Source organism: Zingiber officinale, chromosome 7A (genome assembly GCF_018446385.1).
Source record: "Zingiber officinale cultivar Zhangliang chromosome 7A, Zo_v1.1, whole genome shotgun sequence".
Lineage (NCBI taxonomy): Eukaryota > Viridiplantae > Streptophyta > Magnoliopsida > Zingiberales > Zingiberaceae > Zingiber > Zingiber officinale.
The window spans coordinates 28,770,297-28,792,239 of record NC_055998.1 but is presented as its reverse complement, the minus strand read 5'-3'; the positions used below and the strand labels follow the sequence as shown (position 1 = coordinate 28,792,239).

The window sequence follows — 21,943 nt, the reverse complement described above, 5'->3', positions numbered from 1 at the left end:
ATATTAAAAGTTAGTATTTATATAAATAATTCATAGAAAATTAAGTATTAGTCAAAAAAATTTCAATAATATTTTGTTGGACAGAGAATATGATAAGTTTTTTTTATCAAAAAATAGATTTTGAAAAATAACTCTATGAACTATTTTTAAATTATAAAATATAATATTAAAAAATTTAATTAAAAAATAATACAATCGTCAAAAATTTGAAAATTTTCTACACATAGGAAATTAAATCTTCATTTTCAAAAAAATTAATAACTAATTAATTTTGAACATAAATTGTACAAAGAAATTTATTAGGCAATTAAAAGACAAATATTAAATCAAATTCAAATTGGAAATATGCACAATTTAAATTAGGCATGATTTTGGAACCCAATATAGGTTCCTTCCTACTGGATTGATCAAGTATTTTCTAGGGATGTATGTTTTTATTATTTTTCTGATTGGACCCTTGTGAAATTTATAATACCAATTTTGTCCTTGATAATATCCAAATTTTGAGCATGTAGAATTTTTAAAATTTTCTATTTGTTCCTTTTAATTAGCATTTCCAATTTTCAATTTATCAAGATCCTTTATTAAATAAGATTTTGCTAAGATTCTTTTTACTTCTAAATTTTTATTTTTTAAAATTTCTTTTTTATTTTTAATTTACACATTAATTTAGCCATTGATTTAATACCAAAATACAATTAATCAGGCAAAAGAGACATACCTCACTTACCATGTCGGATCCGAAGTTTGATTCTCCCCTTATTTCGCTGCATTCATCTAAGGTTGCTCTCCCTTCATTGATGCTGACTTCAGAGGTGCTTTGTTTTTTGTGGCTAGCCATCAGTGCTAGTCCGACATATGCTTCTATTTCTGACTCGAATGATGAGCTTTCGTCCCATGTGGTCTTGAGATTCTTGTGCTTGTTTTGCTTGGGCCTGGACCCTTTGTCTTTTTTCCTTTTTGAGTTCTGGGCAGTCCTCTTTTATGTGTGCTTCTTTTTGACATTAGTAGCATCGAACCTTTCTTCTATTTCTTAGATTTTTCTATTATGCATTTTTTTAAATTTATTTGATCTAAAAAGCTTTTTTAAACTTCCTTACCATGTAAGCTTCTTGGTCTCCTTCCATATCTGAGTCTAACTCTGGTTCATCCTTTTTGGTGGCTTTTAGTGCCAGATTCTGGTTTGACTCTTTAGTTGTATCTGCACATCGAGTTTCATGTAATTTCAAAGTTGAACAAAAGATCCTCTAGGGTAATTATCTCCAGGTCCTTCGAGATGTAGTAGGCGCATATGATCGAAGTTCATTCTGATGTTCTAGAAAAAGCATTGAGTGCATAGTGTACCGAGTCCCGATTAGTTACCATTTCACTGAGGTTGACCAGTCCGGTGATCAACTCCTTGATCTTCGCATGTAGTTGGGCTACCTTCTCACATTTTTCCAAACAAATGTTCGTTAGCTTGCTCCGAAGAATATCCCGTCATGCAAACTTTGCTTCAGATGTTCCTTCATGGAGTTCTAGGAACTTCTCCCATAGATCTTTGGCCAATGTGTAGCTACTGATGTGATTGACTTCTTGAGGTGGTAATATATACTTAGTAAATAATATTCCACTCTGTTGTTGGCTACGAAGTTCCTTTAATTTGCTCCTTCTTTGTCCAAAGATACTCTCTTTCTCCACTCCTTGTTGATCCTTAGGAACTACAAAATCATACTTAATTATTAAAAGTATTTCAAAATTAGTTTTTAGGAATACTTCCATTCGACGTTTCCAGTGTGCAAACTCTCTCTCAAACTTTGGCGAGATAAGGCTTGGTCTGACGATCATTTTCTTTACTTCGGTCGATAGTTAGTCCTTTTGAAGCGACCTTGCTCTGATACCAATTGTTGGTCCCCTGGTGGTCGGCTAGAGGGGGTGAATAGCCCTTAAAATGTAAACTCAAATCTTTTCCGATCTTATAGCTTGATTAAAATTACAAACACTTATATAAAAAGAATTAAGAAGCTAATTAATTTTTTTTTAAAAAAAAAGAGGCAAGAAAAGATTTACTTGGTTTGCAATCAAAGGATTACTAATCCAAGGCAAATAAAACTCACTATGAAAGATCTTCTTTGGGAGGAGTAGCCTCTTATGACATTGATAGCTCACACAGTAATAGACTAGAAAGAGAAATTATTTACAAATGTTGTTATTTAATTACTGAAATTAGGGTTGTATTTATAGCGTTCATCCGGGCACCTGGAAGGGTTCTGGACGCCTGGGGTGGATAAAATTTTATCCACGACGCAACGAATTGTGATAGCTCGACAAAAGATAAATTTTGTGGTCCGGGCGCTTGAACCAGGTCCGGACACCTGAACCAGGTCCGAGCGCCTAGACCAAGTCCGGACGCCCGGACAAGGCTGAACCAACCCTCGACTAGGGCGCAAGCTCGGGACGCCTTGGCTAGCCCCGGGGGTCCGGGCACCTAGACCAAGGTCAACAAATTTGTTGACTTTTTCGTCCGACCTCTTGCTTCGGCTCTGCTCGCTTGGGTGATTTCGGTCATCCAGAATAGAGTTCACCCGAAGCCATTTTTTGGCCTTCTCAAGCAACCTTTCGCTTTGGCTTCTCGTTCCTCGGAAATGCCGCGCACCTCCTTCTCGTCCACCAGCATCTCTTCCGCAGTACCTCGTCCCTCGGACGTACCAAGCTCATCGACTCTCTCTCATGCTATCCTTCTCGCTAGCTGCATTTTTCGCTCGACTTCCTGTACTCCTAAGTTCCTGCACACTTAGACACAAGACATCAAAACCATAATAGGACTTAACTTGACTTGTTTGATCACATCAAAACTACCACGAGATATTCATATCATTAAGGTATATAGTTTTAAAATAATTTAAATTTGTGTTTATCAGTTTGTGTATTTATCTAATAAGTAATTTTGCCCTTGTATAATTCATGTTATCCTATTAATATGTAGTTTGACTTTATATTCACATATGGGATTGTTTTAAAATAGAAAAATGTAATGTTAAACTTATCATATTGTTTTTGTTTAACTGAATTTAAATAATGCATGTGCCTGTTTTTATTAAACTTATCATATGATACTTGCTATATGATGAGATGTTAAGAAGAAAGAAGTCCATGAAGTGATGAGTATATTTGTTTTTCAACGGAATGTGATGTGATGAAACTAGAATCATTTGAGATTTTTTTTATGGATAAGTGTATTTAAATGTTGCTTTTTATTGAATGTAAGTTGAATGTTGTGGGTGTTGAATGTTGTTCTGTTTTTGTTGAATGTTATTTTTGAATTTTGAATGAATGTTGTTTTGGGATAAATGTTGAATGTTGTGATTAATGTACAGGATTTGAATTAATTTTGAGGGAATTTATGCCAAAATTTTCACTGAAATTGGTGACAGAAAATTGAGTTCCGTTGCTAATTTAGTGATGACATTTTGAGTTTTATCGTTAAATTTAGCGACGGATATTTATTTCCATCACCAAATTATCAACGTAACATAGCAACGACATATTTATTTCTATCATTGAATTATCGATGAATTTTTATTTTCATCACTAACTTTAGTGACGACATATTATTTTTCGTTGTAAATTTCGGTGGTGTATTTCTGGTTGTGTTCGTTGTTGTTTTGATTTCGGTATACTGTTGTAAATTAGATGATAATAAGATCTCGTGCATGAAATGTTTTGGATTTTTTTTCTAATCTAGAATTTAGATGAATAGATTCATGCTTTTAAACGCATCATGAACAACACTAGCTAGATTAGGCAACTCTTTTGCAGAAAAAAAAACTGAAATTTGTGAGTGACATAATCAAGTCAAATGATCAAGGTCAAGAGACAATCTTGACGAAAGAGAATTAGCAAAATTATTTTGTCATCAAGATGCTAATAAACGAACACTAAATCTACCATGAAACAAAATATGATAGCCAAATGCAATGTGCCAAGCCAAAATAGTGTTATAAACGGGTAAACAATCAATATGAATTTTTCCCGACAGCACTGTCCAGTTTCAACATAGAAATCAATAAAAAGTTTCACTGCAGCGAAGGCAAATTTTGATGGGCCTAACCAATCCAGAAGTGCAATTGAATGATAGTTCCAGTTACCAATCTTTTTTTTTTCTCTGCCAGGCTTCACAAGTAATTAAGTAAACGCAGTCCAATTATCAGATTGGGGTGAAAAGGGCGGTTGGTTCCTTACCAAATTTCAATAGCTTATCCAAAATGAGCAGCCAAAGTGATGCCCACAAATCTGTCTTTAACTCTTTATTATCGATGGACAAAAGGTAGATATACAACGTCGACTTCTCGGAGGCAGCATCACATCATGAATCCGTTCAAAGCTCATCATTGAAACTCTCGAATGGAATGGCACAGAGCACACCTGTCAACAGATGGACCCTTGTGGTTGAGGCAATACTGGTGAAGCTTTCATCTTCTCCAAGGATCGTATGATGTTTATGAAAGATTTTAGTAGCTCCTTTCCTTTTACTCATCAACTAGATTTTATCAATAATGATAGTTTTATCAATATACAGAAAAATAAAATCTAAAACTCTTACATGAATCCTTGTTCATTCATCAGTATTAGTTCTTTGTTAGATTTAACTTGTAAATGAGTCAAACTTATTTGATAAAATAACCGAACTAAGTCAAGACAAGTTTAAAATAAATTAAGTCGTTGAAATAATTATTCAAACTTACTTTAATTTCTTTTTCATAAGTTTGAACTTAATTCAAGCTTGACTTGAGTTTGATTAATTTAAATGTTATCAAACTCTCAATTCATTCAAGTTTATTTAATTATTTGAAACTTTTACCTTTTAAATTTATTTGATCGATTATTGAACTTCATAATATATATTTATTTGTTCATTTTGAAAGTTTATTTATCTATTTAACATATTAATAAAAGTTTTATTGACATTGTTCATGAATATTATTTATGAATATTACAAACTGAACATATATGTGTTCAAACTTATTTGTTTATATAATTTAACGAGTAGTTAAGATTATTTATTTAATTGATCTTGTTTGTATTGAACAAACATAAACAAACTTTTACCATGCAGTACATCAAGTTTGTTCACAAACGTTTAATTCATTTATAACCCTAGTTAGATCTCTCATTTTGCCCTGGGACTATGGTGTAGCGATCAGACATTCCAACTGTCGATCCCTAGATATGACACACTGCGAAAGTGATTTTCCTTTAGTAGGATGATAGACCTAAGAATGTTGGATGCCGAACCACAAACGCTTCCAAATTTATCATGTTGACTGGTGAAAAAATTCTATTAAACCAATTGATTACTTTTAAAATTAGTCGATTCGAAAATTTGAATACTTAGATTAAAAAAAATTAAATTGATGACTATAACTCCATCATTTATATTAGGCACGAGGTGTCTATGTAATAGTTGGGCTCACTTAGTTTGTCATTGTATGGGCAAGGCACAACTAGTGCACATGAATTCCCAATTTCCCAAGGCAAAATATGAGCATGGATACTGATCATGTCTAAAAATGGAGATGGTGATAAACTGGGAATGTGACTGGAAGTTTAACATAGTGAAGACTCCACGTAAATCTGCAACACAAGAGGTGTTATTGTCGGCCCGAGAGGGGGTTCTAGGCGATGACTCTCCAACGCTAAGTGTGTTTCTAGTGAATAGAAAAATGGAGAGCTATAGCAAGAGCGTGTAGAAAATGAAGTTGCTCATACCTTTGCCTGTAGATGAGAACCTCCTTTTATAGTGCCACTATAGTATTCATGCACCTGTTACTTGAGGTGTCGGGTTCGAACCCTATTAGCAACATATTAATGTTGCATGCGGTGTAGTGTCCAAGCCCTCTTAGCAACATTGTGGTATTGTGCCTCTCCAAAAAATCCCTTTGGGGTTTCTGGAGTATGGGACCGCTCTGCGGTAGGGCCAGTCACATTAAAAAGTTTACCCAACACAGTTTTTTGTCCCCTCGGGACAGTCTAATGGCTAGACATGAGGTGCTACAACCATGAGGTCTGGGGTTCGAATCTTGACATAACTGAGGTAAATGCCTCCCTCATATGTTAGCTACTATTCTAAAGGCTAGTAGTTACCCGTGATTTAACTCCTCCGTGCTGGCCTTGGGACGGGTTGGCGGAGACGTTGGGGGCAAGCGAATCACCTTTTGCCACTATAGTATTTGTGCACACATCTCAAAGTATAGGCACATTTTCCTAGACATCCTAGGAAAATTAAGACAAGTCAAAAAGTGCCCCTGACACTATTTCTTAAGCAGTTATGCAACTTTCTTATGTGGCAGCCTGGAAGCTTCTAAAATATGATTTGCCTGCTGGACATGCTCTGCTGTCAATGGCAAAAACTCCTAAAAGGATATGATGAGCTAGTTAGTAGGCCCACACGCGGTCGACGCTCGACCGGGTGGTCCTCGTTCGGATGTAATGCACAGAAATATTGTCCTGCTTTCTTGTTGGATGTACTGTTGTCGGAGTTGTTGAAAACAATAGATAGAGGAAAGAAATAACATAAACTTTTTGATCATCTTATTACTAAAGCCAATAGGTTTATTTATACAAGTTGTCTAAAATAATAATGAAAAGATTAAATAAGGCATACAATCGTAATAATTATAAACATATTATATAATAGACTTGGAAATATTATTTTTCCTATTTGATTCATGTCGATCTTGATTGTGATGTCAAATATAATAAATCTCAATTGATTGAAATCAATTAGAGATTATTTCTATTTTTGTCATTACCCTCTGACAAACTCAACGGGAGTGCATGAACGTTGAGTTTGAGTGCTAACTTCGTGAAACGTTATCTAGATAATGGCTTAATAAATATATCAGCAATTTGATCTTCTGTAGAGATGTAAGAAATCGAAAGTTGTCGAGTCGCTACACACTCGCGAACAAAATGAAAATCAATCTCTACATGCTTAGTACGAGCATGAATAGGATCTACCGCAAGATAAGTTACTCTAATATTATCACGCTAGATTTTAGGCGTAGCAATTGGGAAAAAGTGTAATTCCGAAAGAAGAGATTGTAGCCAAATAATTTCTGACGTTGCATTAGCGATAGCTTTATATTCGGCTTCAGTACTTGAGCGAGAGATTGTATGTTGCTTCTTTGAAAGTCAGGAAATAAGATTTCGCCCAAGAAATATAGCATATCCACTAGTAGAACGTCTATATTCGGGAGATCCAGCTATATTCGGGAGATCCATCCCAATCTGCATCACTATAGGCAATAAACTCTCACGAAGACTGACGATATAAAAGAAGATCATGTAGAATAGTGCCTTTGAGATATCGAAGAATTCTCTTAATACCTTTCTAATGATGTTCAGTAGGAGCATGCATAAATTGACAGGTACGATTCACAGCAAAAGCAATATTGGATCGTGTAATTGTGACATCTTGTAGAGCACCAACAATGCTACGGTAGATCTGGGGGTCATACATTGAAGAGGAGGATGAAGGTGTAGTGAAACCACCCTCGATGATTGGTGTGGAGATAGGACGTGCACCATCCATTTTAGCTCGTTGTAGGAGTCCAGTAATGTATTTGCTCTGAGAGAGAAGACAACCTTCAGAATGTGAGAGAAACTCTATGCCAAGGAACAAACGAGCATTGCCAAGATCTCGAATAGGAAACTCTTAATAGAGAAGATGTAGTAAAGTAGTAATGTCATTTTGATCACTACCAATTATTAATATATCATCCACATAAATAAGAACAAATATTAAAAATTATGCATTACATTTGTAGAATAGGGAAGAGTCTGTTTTTGAGCCAGAAAATCCTTGAGTATAAAGCCAGGTAGATAGATGATGAAACCATGCATGAGGTGCTTGTCAAATACCATATATAGACTTCTGAAGTTGACACACATGTGTTGAAAGTTGCGGGTGGATGAATCCAGGAGGTTGCTCCATATAAACAGTTTCTTCGAGGTATCCATAAAGGAAAGAATTGAAAACATCTAATCGGTGTATTGGCCAATTAAAGCTAATAGCTATAGATAGTAGCAATCTAAAAGTTATAATTTTGATGCCTGGACTAAAAGTATCATTGAAGTCAATGCCTGACTATTGATTAAAGCCTTTAGTAACAAAGCGAGTTTTGTAACGTTCAATAGAACCATCTGCACGATACTTAATTTAGTAAACCCATTTAGAGCCCACAATATTCATAGATGGAGTACGAGGGACTAAGCTCTAGGTTGCATTACGAAGAAGAGCATCAAATTCTGTAGCCATCGTAGCATGCTAATTTGGATCTTTGACTGCTTGTGTAAAACTAGAAGGTTCAACAAAATTTGAAGAAGCAATGAGAGCACATGAGAGAGGATAACAAGTGGAAACTAGTTGGCATCGTGCATAAATATTGCTTAGAGGAAGCATTCACCGAGGAATATCATCATCAGAGCTATTAGGAGATGAGTGGTTAGACAGATGAGAATCAGAACTAAAGATTAGATCACCACTAGCCGCTGAGTCTACAGCAACTTGTGGAGATGGAGCAGGACCCAAGATATCATCCCCCCTTGTACTTCCAATATGTCCTGATGAATTAATGTGTGGGGCTTCTAGTATACTTGGTGATATTAAATAGTTGCTTTGATTATCTGAAGGAGGATCTGAGGTAGCAACTGCAAATGAAAACAAAGATTCATCAAAAGTAACATGTCAAGAAATATATATTCGATCGGTCGAAATATGGAGGTAACGGTACCCATGATGCAAATTTCTATAACCAAGAAAAACACATTATAAAGAGCGAGGGTTTAACTTGTGTTTAGAGTAAGGTCATAATCAAGGATAACATGTGCAACCAAAGATACGAAAGAAGGAGTAATCTGGAAGACAATTATAAAGTCTTTCCAAGGGACACTTATTTTGAAGTAGTGGAGGGGTAAACGATTGATAAGGTAGACTACGATTTGGACAGCATCATCCCAAAATTTAAGTGGAACCGCGGCATAATTAAGAAGAGCTAAGGCAGTTTCAACCACATGACGATGTTTTCTCTCAACGGATCTATTTTGTTTAGGAGTATGGGGATAAGAGACTCAATGGATGATACCAGAGGAAGTAAGATGACGATGAAGCACTTGATACTCGCCACACCAATCAGAATGAAGGGAGAGGATTTTACGATCAAAATAGCTCTCAACTTGTTTTTGAAAGCGACAAAAAATATCAAAGAGATCATACTTTCTTTTCATAGGAAAAATCCAAGTAAACTTGCTAAAATTATCAATAAAAATAGCATAATAAAGAAAACCTTGATTAGATAGAATAGGAGTAGGACTCCACACATCAGAGTGAATAATTTCTAAAGGAAAACTAGAAGTCCGAGAAGAAGACACAAAAGATAATTTATAAGATTTTGCTTTCATGCAAGTTTCACATAAATGAGAAGAGGAGGCTAAAGAAATTGGTAAACCATAATGGTTAATGATATTTTGAACAACACGTAGAGACGGATGACTAAGACGTGCATGCCAAGAGAATTTATCAGTACGTTCTCCAACAAAAGCATTAGTATAGGTGGGTTGAAGATGATAAAAGTTGTCTTTAATGCTTCCTTGGAGTAGAATATTTCCTGTTGTGGGATCCTTCACAAGACAATGATGAGGATGAAATTCAAAGAACACATTATTATCAAGAGCAAATTGACGCACAGAAAGTAAATTTTTGGTGATAGAATGAACATAAAGAGTGTTGCGCATACGAACTTGACCACATGAGTGAAAAGATGGGTTTTCAATGTGAGTAATTTACAAACCTGAGCCATTACCTATTTGTACCATGTCGGGTCCATCATAAGGCGAAGCTTCTGTGAAAATATTATACTCTAGTGTAACATGATGGGTTGCTCCAGAATCCAGATGTCATCCTGGGTTCTCAAGAGTTGATGAAACTATATTAGGAGAGATAGAATGTGAAAATGCTCAGAATGAGATGATTGGGCTGTAGAATGCCAAGAAGGTGGTGGTCGATTTGAAAATGCATGCTCTCCTTGTGAAATAGTTGATTGTCCCAATGCTGCAGGACCACCAGCAAAATTTGAGTCAAATCTTTTGGATATTGAATACCAATATGTCCAACTCTGAGACAAATTTGACATCTTCTCCAATCAAATCTTCTAGAGCAATGAATACCAGTATGACCAACTATGTGACAAATTTGACATCGGTCTAAACTTTACTTTTGGCTACCTTGATGTTGTTGAGTATCTGACATAGAAAATGATGAAAAGTAGCGGTGATGGAACCCTCAGGTTGTCGGTGCCAAAATCGACTGCAAAGGATGTCGGCACTGAAATCGATAGCAAAGAACGTCGGTGCCGAAATCGACAGCAAAGAATTTCGGCGTCGAAATAAGCAAAGGATATCGGTGCCGAAATCGACAGTAGAGGATGTCGGCGTCGAAATCGGTAGCAAAGGATGTCGATGCCGAAATCAGCAGCAAAGGACATCGGCGCCAAAGTTGGTGATGGGAATCATCATGTGCACTGCGGGCGGCGTGAGGAGCTTCCGTCGACACCAAAAAGAAATTCGGTAGTAAAAGAGAGAAAACAGAGGGGAAAAAACTTATTGATGAAAAAGATGTGGGGGAGAAAAGTAAAGAGAAATAGAAAAAAAAAAACGACATACAGTATAACGAGAAAAAAATACGAAGGATCATGACTCTGATACTATGTTGAAAAACAATAGATAGAGGAAAGAAATAACATAAAGTTTTTTTATCATCTTATTACTAAAGCCAATAGACTTATTTATACAAGTTATCTAAAATAATAACGAAAAGATTAAATAAGACATACAATCGTAATAATTATAAATATAGTAATATAATAGACTTAGAAATATTATTTTTCTTATTTGATTCGTGTCGATCTTGATTTTGTGATGTAAAATATAATAAATCTCAATTGATTGAAATCAATTAGAGATTATTTCTATTATTGTCATTAGGAGTGTTGCCCTTTGTCCGATCGGACATACCTCCTGCTCGGGGGTATATTAAATAAGACATACAATAATAATAATTATAAATATAGTAATATAATAGACTTAGAAATATTATTTTTTCTATTTGATTCGTGTCGATTTTGATTTTGTGATGTAAAATATAATAAATTTCAATTGATTGAAATCAATTAGAGATTATTTCTATTATTGTCATTAGGAGTGTTGCCTTTTGTCCGATTGGACATACCTCCTGCTCGGGGGTAGCGGTCTGGGAAAGTTGCTGCTTGACTATCAGCCTTAATCACGAACTTTTCCAGAGCAACCGTTCGGACACGACTAGGGCCGATCGGATTGTCATGCCCAGTCGGATAGACGAAATCACCGTTCAACTAAATTAGTTTACTTCATGAACTTAAGTTTTGATTATTCTAACTTTGACCTCTACATTTATTATTTTTTTTTCTACTTTGACATACTTGTGGGACTTCTCCTCGTAACCGCATCATATACTATTTTGGATCCATGCATTTCTGAGCTACGAGAGAAAATTCAACGAAAAAAATGATGGGGAATCTTGCATGGAGATGCATGGCTGATGTGGTTGCTCACAGGTAGAGTGAATGAGAGAGACTCCGATACACCAAGAACTGCCTCCACCAGATGGATAGAAGGTTAGGCATGAATGATTGATCTAACCTATCTATTTGTCTGAAGAGCCTCCGAAGCCTCCTACTTTACCTTGTTCAAACGATAACTAGAACATGTAAAAAACTTCACAAGTTAGCCTACAACTTGTCCATGATTTTACTGGTTGATTCTGAATTTTTTGTTGTATTACTGACATGTAGGTTAGCAATTTAAAAGAAAAAAAGGTTCAAATTAATAAAAAAAAGATTCGAAAAATTCCGCAGCACTGTGCCTGGATCATCACACCATGAACATGGAGAAACACAATGAACAGTCACTCAATATCTTATCCTTTTTGTCTGTATTACTCGAGAGACATCACTCACTCTTGGCACATTCTGAAGTAATAACCCTTCTACAATGTTTCTATCAAGCTAAAAGCTTGTGAACAGAATTCCCAAAGTAGTATCCCCAAACTGATTGGAATTCAGGTCACATTTCTGAACATTTACATTTTGCATATTGGCCAGAGTTAATCGCTAAACTCCCCTGCAATATTCACGAAGAGATCGACTTCAATTCACCAGACCAAGGCTCTCAAGAAGCCTCAAGCACAGAAATGTCAAGTAGATGGCCAACAGTCCGATCCCCAACACCCTATCCGGCTTCATCCCTCTCCTTGGCAGAACGATGAGAGCCCAAAGCAAGCCCCCGATTAAGAACCCTAATGTCTCAAATATAGCAGTGTCCTGAGGCACCACAAATGGAGTAGGATAAGAAGCCAAAGAAGCCAGCACAAGTGAGAAACCCAATCCCACAAGTGTGTTAAAGATTGGCCCTGCGTAGCACCCAGAGATGGCAATCTGAACCCCGTTACCTCCTCCATGCAAGGCCATTGCGACATTGGCAATGAGGTCCCCCAGTGAGTTGCCCCAAGCCATGACGGTGAAGGCCAAAACCAAGGGGCTTATGTGAGCTATCTCGCCGATGGAGACAAGTAAGGAGACCAATTCTGCTGCTATCAGGTAGGACCATATCACGCTCATCAAGAACCCACCTGCAAGCCAAGGGAACAAGAGGGATTTCGGAGGGGCAGAGCTCTCAGTGGTTACCATGGCAATGACACCGAGAACAAGACCCATTAAGCTCCCAATGAAATAGAATATTAACTTCTCCGCTGTGCTTACTTCTCCTGTTTCGGAGAGCCAGAGGGTCGCCAGGAACAGAGGTGACAAAGTCACTGAAGCAACTGTGAATGGCTTGGACCATCTCTCCTCGCTCACGTCTGGAATTGTTAATCTTCTCGGCAAGTAGAGTGGCATCTTTAGCAGGTTGATGAACCGGAAGAAGTAGTATGAAACGGGAGAATTCGAATGAGTCTTCGGCCGACGAGGTTCTTCGGAGACTAGTTTGGTTTCTGGGTCTTCTTCATCGGCCGAGGAATCGAGAATTGGGATTAGCAGATGGATGTTTCTGTTTTTGTAGTGATGCATGGCCCATACGAGAAGGACGTAGGCAAAGTAGAGGGAGAAGAAGGCGAAGGCGCCCCAAATGCCGGTGCTCCCGGTGACCAGTACTAGGGAGAGAGCGGCGAGGATGAAGAGAAAGAAGCAAAGGTCGCGGAGGAAGCTGGCGCGGTCGACGGCGGCGCTGCTGCCATCGATGACGAAGGAGATGGCGGCGACGACGACGGTGGAGACGAAAAAGGCGCCGCCGAGGACGCTGCTGAGGCCGACGTCGGCGACGCCGGAGGAGGAGGAGAAGGAGACAAGGCTGGAGAATACGTCGGGAGCGCCGTTGCCGAGGGAGAGGAGCGTGACGCCGGCGATGGTGGGCGGGAGGTGGAGTGCGGAGGAGAGGCCCTCGAGGGAGGAGCAGAAGTAGACGGAGGCGGTGTCGCCGAGGAGGTAGAAGAGGAGGAGGAGGCAGAGCAAGAGGAGGGAGTAGCCGATGAAGGGGCGGTCGCCGAAGGCGCAGTAGAAGAGTTGGAGGTAGTCGATGAAGCCTTCAGGGGCGCAGGCGGAGGCGTGAGCTTTGAGGTAAGCGCAAACGGCTTCGTGGTCTTTGAGCTCGCCCAGGCCATGGCAGTCTTCTTCTTCTTCTGCAGCAGCAGCAGCTGCTGCTGCTGTAGTAAGAAGAAACAGGGAAATGAGGAAGAAAAAGGAAGCTTTCATGGGCGAACTGGAAGTTGGATTTGAACTGCTCAGATCTAGAGGTGGAATTCAGGTCTAAGAATTGATACATGAAGGTGAAAGGGAGAAGAAGGCTCGTGGAATTTCCATGGCATTGCACCTCATAATATATCGGATGAAACGGACAAATTCCAAAAAAAAAAAAAAACATTAACGCGCAGACGGATGAAACGCGGTGATCTATCGAGTTGCCATGTTGCTTTCTATTTTATATATTATTATTATTATTCCTCCAACTGTGTGAACCAATTAATTTTAGGATATTCATTCGATCTTATAAAAAAATTTTATAGACTTCATCAGAATAAATTTATTTAGGAAATTTTCTTAAGATAGTATGTTACAGTTGAGATTAGACCATATCTCAAATAATCATTTTCTTTATATTTGGATTTGAAGGTAAGAAATTACTTCCTTCTCTTCCCTTTCCATTAATAAATTTTCTTTTATCCCATCCAAATCTAGGATTAGAGGGTCTAACTATTAGATCCTATTCAGGCTATTATTTTTATTTTTAACACTTAATAGAAAATTTAATTAGGTAAAATAAAAATTAATCCCCATTATCACTTGCTTCATTCACATTATAATTTTTTTTATTTTGTGTGTGTGTGTGTGAAGTGTTACCTTCTCAGTTAAGAAAAAAAAAATCTCGATCGGCATTGACTGGATAGTCGATGTGAGCTGGCGGTCGTATAGGTTCCAAACGCAAATATTTTATTTAAGAAAATGCAAAAACACAAGGAAAAAATTATCCTTCTATATCAATTAGTCTCTATGCAATTTTAATCAAAATAACTCTTTCTATATATTAATTTTAAATTACAATAATATTTGATCAATTTTAATTTGGACTAATTTTATTAAATTGGATTTATTTTAATTAATATTTAAGTAATTTTTATTGATATCAAAACTAAAATATTTAGTAAAGTTGTTATAAAAATAGTAAATAAAAAAATAGGATGAAGGGACGAGAGACAAACACTTTATATTATTCCTTAATCAAAGGAAAAGGAAATAAAAAAGGCTTAAAATTTATTTTTAAAAAATTGAGTGGTTCCAGATCAATTTCACCCATCCATGTACTATAGTTTAATGTCGCAAGTTTCTTAATGTTAGTCGGCAGTAGAAAATGAAAAATTTACATACATTCGAACACAATTTAAATTTTACATACCATCCTCGTATTTTAAAAACTTTATTTTTATTTCCTAATTAAATATAATAGATACTAATTTATCTAATTATTCATTATATTTTTAGATATAAAAATTTTAAAAATAAATATAGATCATCTTAAATACAGCACAATAAACTAAAATTTAATATATTTTCTATCAAATTGAGCACGACTTCAATTGGATAAAAAAATATTAGATATACTAGATTTTTTTTAAATGATACTGAATTTAACAGGAATTATATTAAGTTTAAAAAAGTCATATTCAATTTGATAGAAAATATACTTGATTCTAACTGAAAGTGTTAAATTTAAGAGGAATTATATTCACTTTTAGACTTTTTATACCTACAAATATGAGAGGTAATTATGTAATGATATTTGCATGAGAAAGTAAAATTTTACGTGCAGAAAGTAAAAATAAAATTTTTTTTAGATATGAGATTATATGTAAAGAGATTACATAATTGAGAATTTTAAGACAATTTACTCATAGAACAATCAGGGGCAGCCCTTGTGGGGGGTGGGCAGGGCACTGCCCAAGGCCCCACTTTGGGTGGGGCCCCATGTCACGTCTCAGGTAGTCCCTGTCAAAAGAAATTTCAGCAGCATCTCCCCTGTACGAGTGACAATCTGAAACTTTCTACAATGCCCTCAGGGCCACATATATATCGGCCAGCACGGTCGGAATAATAATAATACAAATAAAAGTACAATAAGCAAGCATCCACACAGTTTAATAGTAACAACTAAACTAAAGCAAAGATAAGGAAATCATCGCAAAATTTCCTATTCAGCTACACCCATAAAACACAAATCCGATATCCTACTCAACAACACCCATAAAAAAAAACTTCAGTATACATTCAAATAAAAACTCATCGACACATAACAAAACGTATAAGATCAAAATGTTAAAAGCTACAAGTCTGAAAACATAGTCTAAACAACATAGACAATAACATAAACTAAAATGTGCGAACTCGTCGCGACGTGTAGTGGTGGGGGACTAGCGACTGGAACCTCCTGAACAGCCTCAACCTGAAAATAGTAATAACGGGGTGTGAGTCCAACACTCAGCGGATACCTAGTTGACATGCATAGTAAATAATAACCAGTAGTAATAAATATGTGTACAGTCTCCTGGATATCATATAGAAAATGAAAAACTATAAAACAAAGGAGTATCTGTACTAACCAGGACCTGGGTATAAGAATATCAAGGTTGTTAGACCCAGAGTGTCGTAAATCCTGTATGCATGTCAAACAATGCATCCATCCAATATGCAGCATATAAAGTGCAGCAAACACAAGCAATAAATGTGTATCCTGTATGTATGTCAAACAATGCATCCACCAAAAATACAGCATATAAAGTGCAACAACCACAAGTAATAAATGCATATGATGCCATAACATGTCCTGGTCACCCTTGACACCAGTCAGCCATCTCACACACGATGGTGAGACCGAGTGGGTAGGGCTGTGACAACCGTGCACTCTGTCGTCACTGCTCCTGATGAGTGACCGTGTAACGCCCACCCTTCTTACCCAACCAAAGGTGGCGCTACGTTCTTATACTACTTACGTACATGCTTTAGTTATAACAGCGGAAGAATAAAAACTTTAAAGAATTTAATTTATTAAGCATAATATCACATATTCTGATTTGTTCAAATGTGCATATATTGAACTTATAACTAAAAATATTAATTTGTCCGAATCGTCCTAGTCGAGCCACCACCAGACACATCACTATCTGCTCCTCCTGCTGCTCCGTTGTACATCCAGCTTTCTCTTTTATCTGCGGTACAAGGAAAGTAAGCTATGAGCACTCATGGCTCAGTAAGTTCCTTTCCTACTCACTAAAACCGAGAATCATCGTATATCAAGAATGGATCAACATATCATCGTCTCAACAAATCATAACATAACATATCATTCTATTCAAACATATCATGCATATTTCTTATTCACATATCATTTCATAGAAGCATGAATATCATATCATAAAACAAATAAATCACAAGCATGAGACATACAAGGGCATCATATTCATATCATAATATCACATGACATTATATCATATCATCATATAATTCAAGCACATATGAATGTAGGCAATGCATCGTGAATTTGAAAACTTATACTTAATAGTACTTGAAATTAATATCATCATCATTTGGGATCCCGGTTTGTACCACATACATAATGCGTAGGTCCAAGGTAGCAAGTCTTGAGCCCTACCATGCATACATACTAGGCCCGAGTCTTACTCCATCGACCTAGGACACTCAAAGGCCCATTACTGACGAGGCCCGAGTCTTACTCCGGGACGTTTACGGAGCCCACCCTTGGTACAAACCATAAAAATAACTTATCATGCATAACTATCATATCATGTCCTTAACAATCTTTCATGCATTTATTCTTTTTCATTTCTTTTCATTATGTATATAATTTTCTATGCTATCACATAACATAACTTCATTTCTTTTCATTATGTATAGCATTTTCTATGCTATAACACATCATGACATATTTCATAATATAACTTCATTATGCATATCATTTCGTAACTAAAGCAATCATGCATTCTAACTTATTATCATATCATTTTCATACAGCATGACATAGACATATTTAATTTTTTGTTCTAGGGTTTCTAGGGCATCTATCCCTTCATGGCCGAACACATAATGATTCATTTAGGTCATACAAACATGTATCACATTCACACATTATCAAGTTTTCATAAGAAGTACTTTTAACCCCTTAGGTTTCATTTCCAAGGCCTCTAGGTCCTTTAAACCTTACTTGGCCGAAATTCATAGAATATAAACTTCCTTTAAGTGGCCTAAAGCATGGGAAACCTAAGTAAATTTCATAGCAAGATTTACTAAGAACATCATACACAAGGTTGGATCATAAACAAGCTAGGACTCTTGTGATCTTACATGTCATAAATCATGTAACTAATTTTCTACATTCCAATTAAACATGAGAGCATTAATCGTCTTTCATAACATAATATCACAGAGGTCATTGAGCATATTAGAATTTTGTTTAAGCTTCTCTAAACTATCACCTTACCATGGCCGAAATATTAAGAGTAAGGTTCATGAGTTTCTTTCAACATACAAGTATACAACTCTTAAGAACTTTATATCATGTCATATAAGCATAGTTATTTTAAATTCAAGGTCCTCCTAACCCTAAATTCTTTCTTGGCCGAAACATGAGAGTGGGGTTCTTTTGGTTCCAATCAACTTCCAAGCAAGAAAACCATAGGAAGGTCCTTAGCATTTCATAGAGGGAAACTTGCACTAGTTTGGTTAGACAATAATTTTCCTAACCTATTTACAATATTTTTGATTGAAATTCTAGGGTTACATACACCTCTGATCATGCATCATATATGTATACAAACATAGGGAAAACTTTCTTTCAAGGCATAGAAAAAGAATCCGAAAATCACATGAAAGCCTTGTACCGCAGGTGAGGGGAAGCTTACCTTCTTTGCTTAAGTTTCCTAGAGTTGAGAACTTGCTTGTGGACCTTTCTTCCTTGCTTGCTTTGCTCGGCACCAATGGAGGAAGAAGTGGCTAGGTCTTTTGGTGGAGAGGAGGAGGAAGAAGAGGAGGCTTCTTCCTCTTGTGTTGCTCGGCAACAAAAAGAAAGAAAGAAGGGGGAGAGTTGTTGCTCTCGGCAACAAGAGGAAAGAGGGAGGAAGAGTGCTCGGCACAAATGGAGGAGAGGAGGAGAGTGAGTTGAGGATGAAGCTCCCCCCCTCCATGCCTATTTATACTAAAGTGAGGGGAGGAAAACTTGACTTGATTCATCCTCCTCATTTACTTCTCCTCTTAATGAGAAAGAATATGCTAGAGAAATGCTTCTTGAGTTTCTCTCTTTTTTTTTTCTCTTAATTTCTCTCCTTTCTTTCCTTTAATTATAATTCTCATCTCTCCTTTTACAATATTCACTCCTATCACACTTGGTTAACACATGCATGCATCCACAAGAGAACCAAGGATCAAATCCTTCTCCTAACATATTTTTGTACAAAATAATTCATGTATATGCATTATGCATAAATATTTCATACATGCATATATAATATCTCATATCTCTTTTGTTTACATTAATTCCTTGCATTATAAATCATGTATAGAACTTTATATTCTCAACTTTATCTTCTTTCATAAAGTTTTAATCATCTAAATCCTTCCCATCTTAATATTCAACTTAGAATATTTACACCTTCTTTTCACTACCTTCAAACTCTCATTATCCTTACTTTCTTATCTAGGCTTTCTAGGGGTGTTACAGACCGAGTGGACGGGATGCTGTCGGAGTACACCTATCCTCCTACCCCAAATCATAAGTGGGGGAGCGCAATGCTCTCATCTCCCTGAGCCGGTTCAGAGGAGGGATCTCTGCCAGCTACCACGCCGTGTCACACTACCCATGAGTGTACCAACGGAGCCAAACAGAGCAACCTACTGCAACAAACCCTGCCTGAATAAAAACCACTAACCCATGAGTGGTTGTGTGTGCAGACCCATGTAACTGGCGATACGCTCAACAATAATGAAGCCGACTATCGCACAGCATGCAATCATGCGAGATGGTGCATGACACTAAGCATAGAAATATCCTGATCCTATCTACCTCCATAAAAACATGTACCATATACGTGGATCAAATAATATGATCTAGGTACACATGTCAGTGTTGGTTAGTCCTAGGAAAACGTACCGGTTCCACTGTACAAAAATTTTTGTACAAGTGTCGAACCTTTCCTTAAATAACCTATTGTGCTCTTTAGAAGTTAAATTAGGAATCGCAGACGGAACTTAACATTATTGATTCCAAATTTAACTTATCTGTTCTTAATGGTTTAGATTTGAATCGCAAGCGGAACTTAACACTATTGATTCAGATCTACCTAAGTTATTAATTCCATTAAATATTAATTTCTAAAATTGACTTCCAAGATTGCATGGCAAGGCACATGGCCTTCTTGGATATGGGAGCAACCACCACCGCCTAGGCAAAACCTTTTAAGGAAAGCTAATATTTAATTTCCTTAAATAACTCTAGGTTAACCAAAAAGAACAATCGAATCACAAATTCGAAAAAGAAGAAACACAAACTCGAAAAACTTATTCGAAAAACTAGATCTAATTACCTCTTGTATTTAGAATTCTTACAAAGAAAATAACTAGTATGATGCGGAAGAAAATTACTAGTTATACCTTCTCTTTGTAAGCTAACGACCTCGAGATCTTCTGCCGTATCCCTCGCCTTGCCTTGGATGTCGTGTGGGCGATGATCCTCCAAGATGAACACCACCCAAAAGCTTCTTCCTCTTCTTCTAAAATCCGGCCACCAACACCACCAAGGAGAAGAGAGCAAAAAGGAAAAGAAAAGGGAGAGAGGGGTCGGCCACCAAGAGATCACCAAGCAAAAGAATAAGAGTTGTATCTCATGAAGCCCCCTCACCCCTTCTTTTATATTACTTGCCCAAGGCAAATAAGGAAAAACTTTTTACAAAAAATAAAATCATCCTCTAGTTTTTCCTTTTCCCTTTTTATTTTTTCTTTTCTTTCTTCTTGATTGAATCAATCACCAATTTTGATTTTGTGATGATTTTATTATTTTTAATATGGTCAGCCACTTGCTTGGGCACCAAGCAAGGTGGCCGGCCACCTCATCAAGGGGAAAAGGGAATATATATTTTTTATAAAATTTTACAAGCTCTCTTTCCTAAAGTAGGAGTTAAAAAAGGAAAGTTTTAAAATTAAAATCATATTTTAAAATTTAAAACTTCTCTTACAAAATTTCTTTTTTTAACATGATGATAGAAAATTTTAATTTTAAAACTTATCTTCTTTTTTTTAAAACCATGAGGATGGTTAAAAAAGGAAAGTTTTAAAACTTTTAAAACTCTCTATTAAAACATGTGGCCAAATTCAAATAAGGAAAGTTTTTAAAATTAAAATATCTCTTTTAAAACTTATAGTTTTCTACAAAGAGAAGATTTTAAAAATTCAAAAACAACCTTCCTTGTTTGAATATTGTGGTCGGCCCCTTCATGCTTGGTCACCAAGCAAAGGGTCGGCCCCTATAGGAGAGGATGTGGCCGGCCCTTGCTTGGTCACCAAGCATTGGACCTGCCCACTTCTTGGACGCCAAGAAGAACCTTACAATTGGATGGACTTGAGGCTATAATGAGGCTATGACAGGGACCTAGAGGAGAAATTGGTTTTAGCCTTCCGATGAGCTTCAGTATCCCCTGTTCGCTCTGAACACACAACTCAAGTTCATCGATAATAACTCATTCCACTAGAGAGTTATTATCGCACTATCGCACCAATCCCAAATTACATTATGGGCTCCTTCTTATCATGAGTGTGTTAGTCTCCCTGTGTTTAAGATTACGAATGCCCACTAATTAAGTAAGTTACTGACAACTCACTTAATTAATATCTAGCTCCAAGAGTAGTACCACTCAACTTCATTGTCATGTGAGACTAGGTCCACCTATAGAGTTTAACATGACAATCCTTATGAGCTCCTCTTGGGGACATTCTCAACCTAGATAACTAGGACACAAATTCCTTCTATAATCAACAACACACACTATAAGTAATATCATTTCCCAACTTATCGGGCATATTGATTTATCGAGCATATTGATTTATCAAGCTAAACCTCACCCTTTGATAAGTCAAAGAAATAAATATTAAATATATGTGCTTGTTATTATATTAAGATTAAGCACACACACTTCCATAATAACTAAGGTCTAGTTCTTTTACTAAGTTAGTACAAAAAGAATTTACCTAAATAGTCCTACTCAATACACTTAAAGTGTATCAGTGTAATTTATTAGTCAAGATAAACTAATACTTAATTA

At 36.6% G+C, this 21,943-nt stretch overlaps 1 protein-coding gene across 1 annotated transcript; it reads right to left on the bottom strand.

Moving 5' to 3' along the window:
- Nucleotides 1-11,989: 11,989 nt before the first annotated feature.
- On the bottom strand, nucleotides 11,990-13,909 carry LOC122000029 (cation/calcium exchanger 1-like). The gene has a single exon (XM_042554607.1). The coding sequence runs from the start codon at nucleotides 13,818-13,820 to the stop codon at nucleotides 12,222-12,224; it is 1,599 nt and encodes a 532-aa protein (XP_042410541.1). The 5' UTR covers nucleotides 13,821-13,909; the 3' UTR covers nucleotides 11,990-12,221.
- Nucleotides 13,910-21,943: the final 8,034 nt, after the last annotated feature.

Coding starts and splice junctions, on each gene's coding strand:
- LOC122000029 (XM_042554607.1), bottom strand. CDS start 13,820: ATGAAAGCTTCCTTTTTCTTCCTCATTTCCCTGTTTCTTCTTACTACA.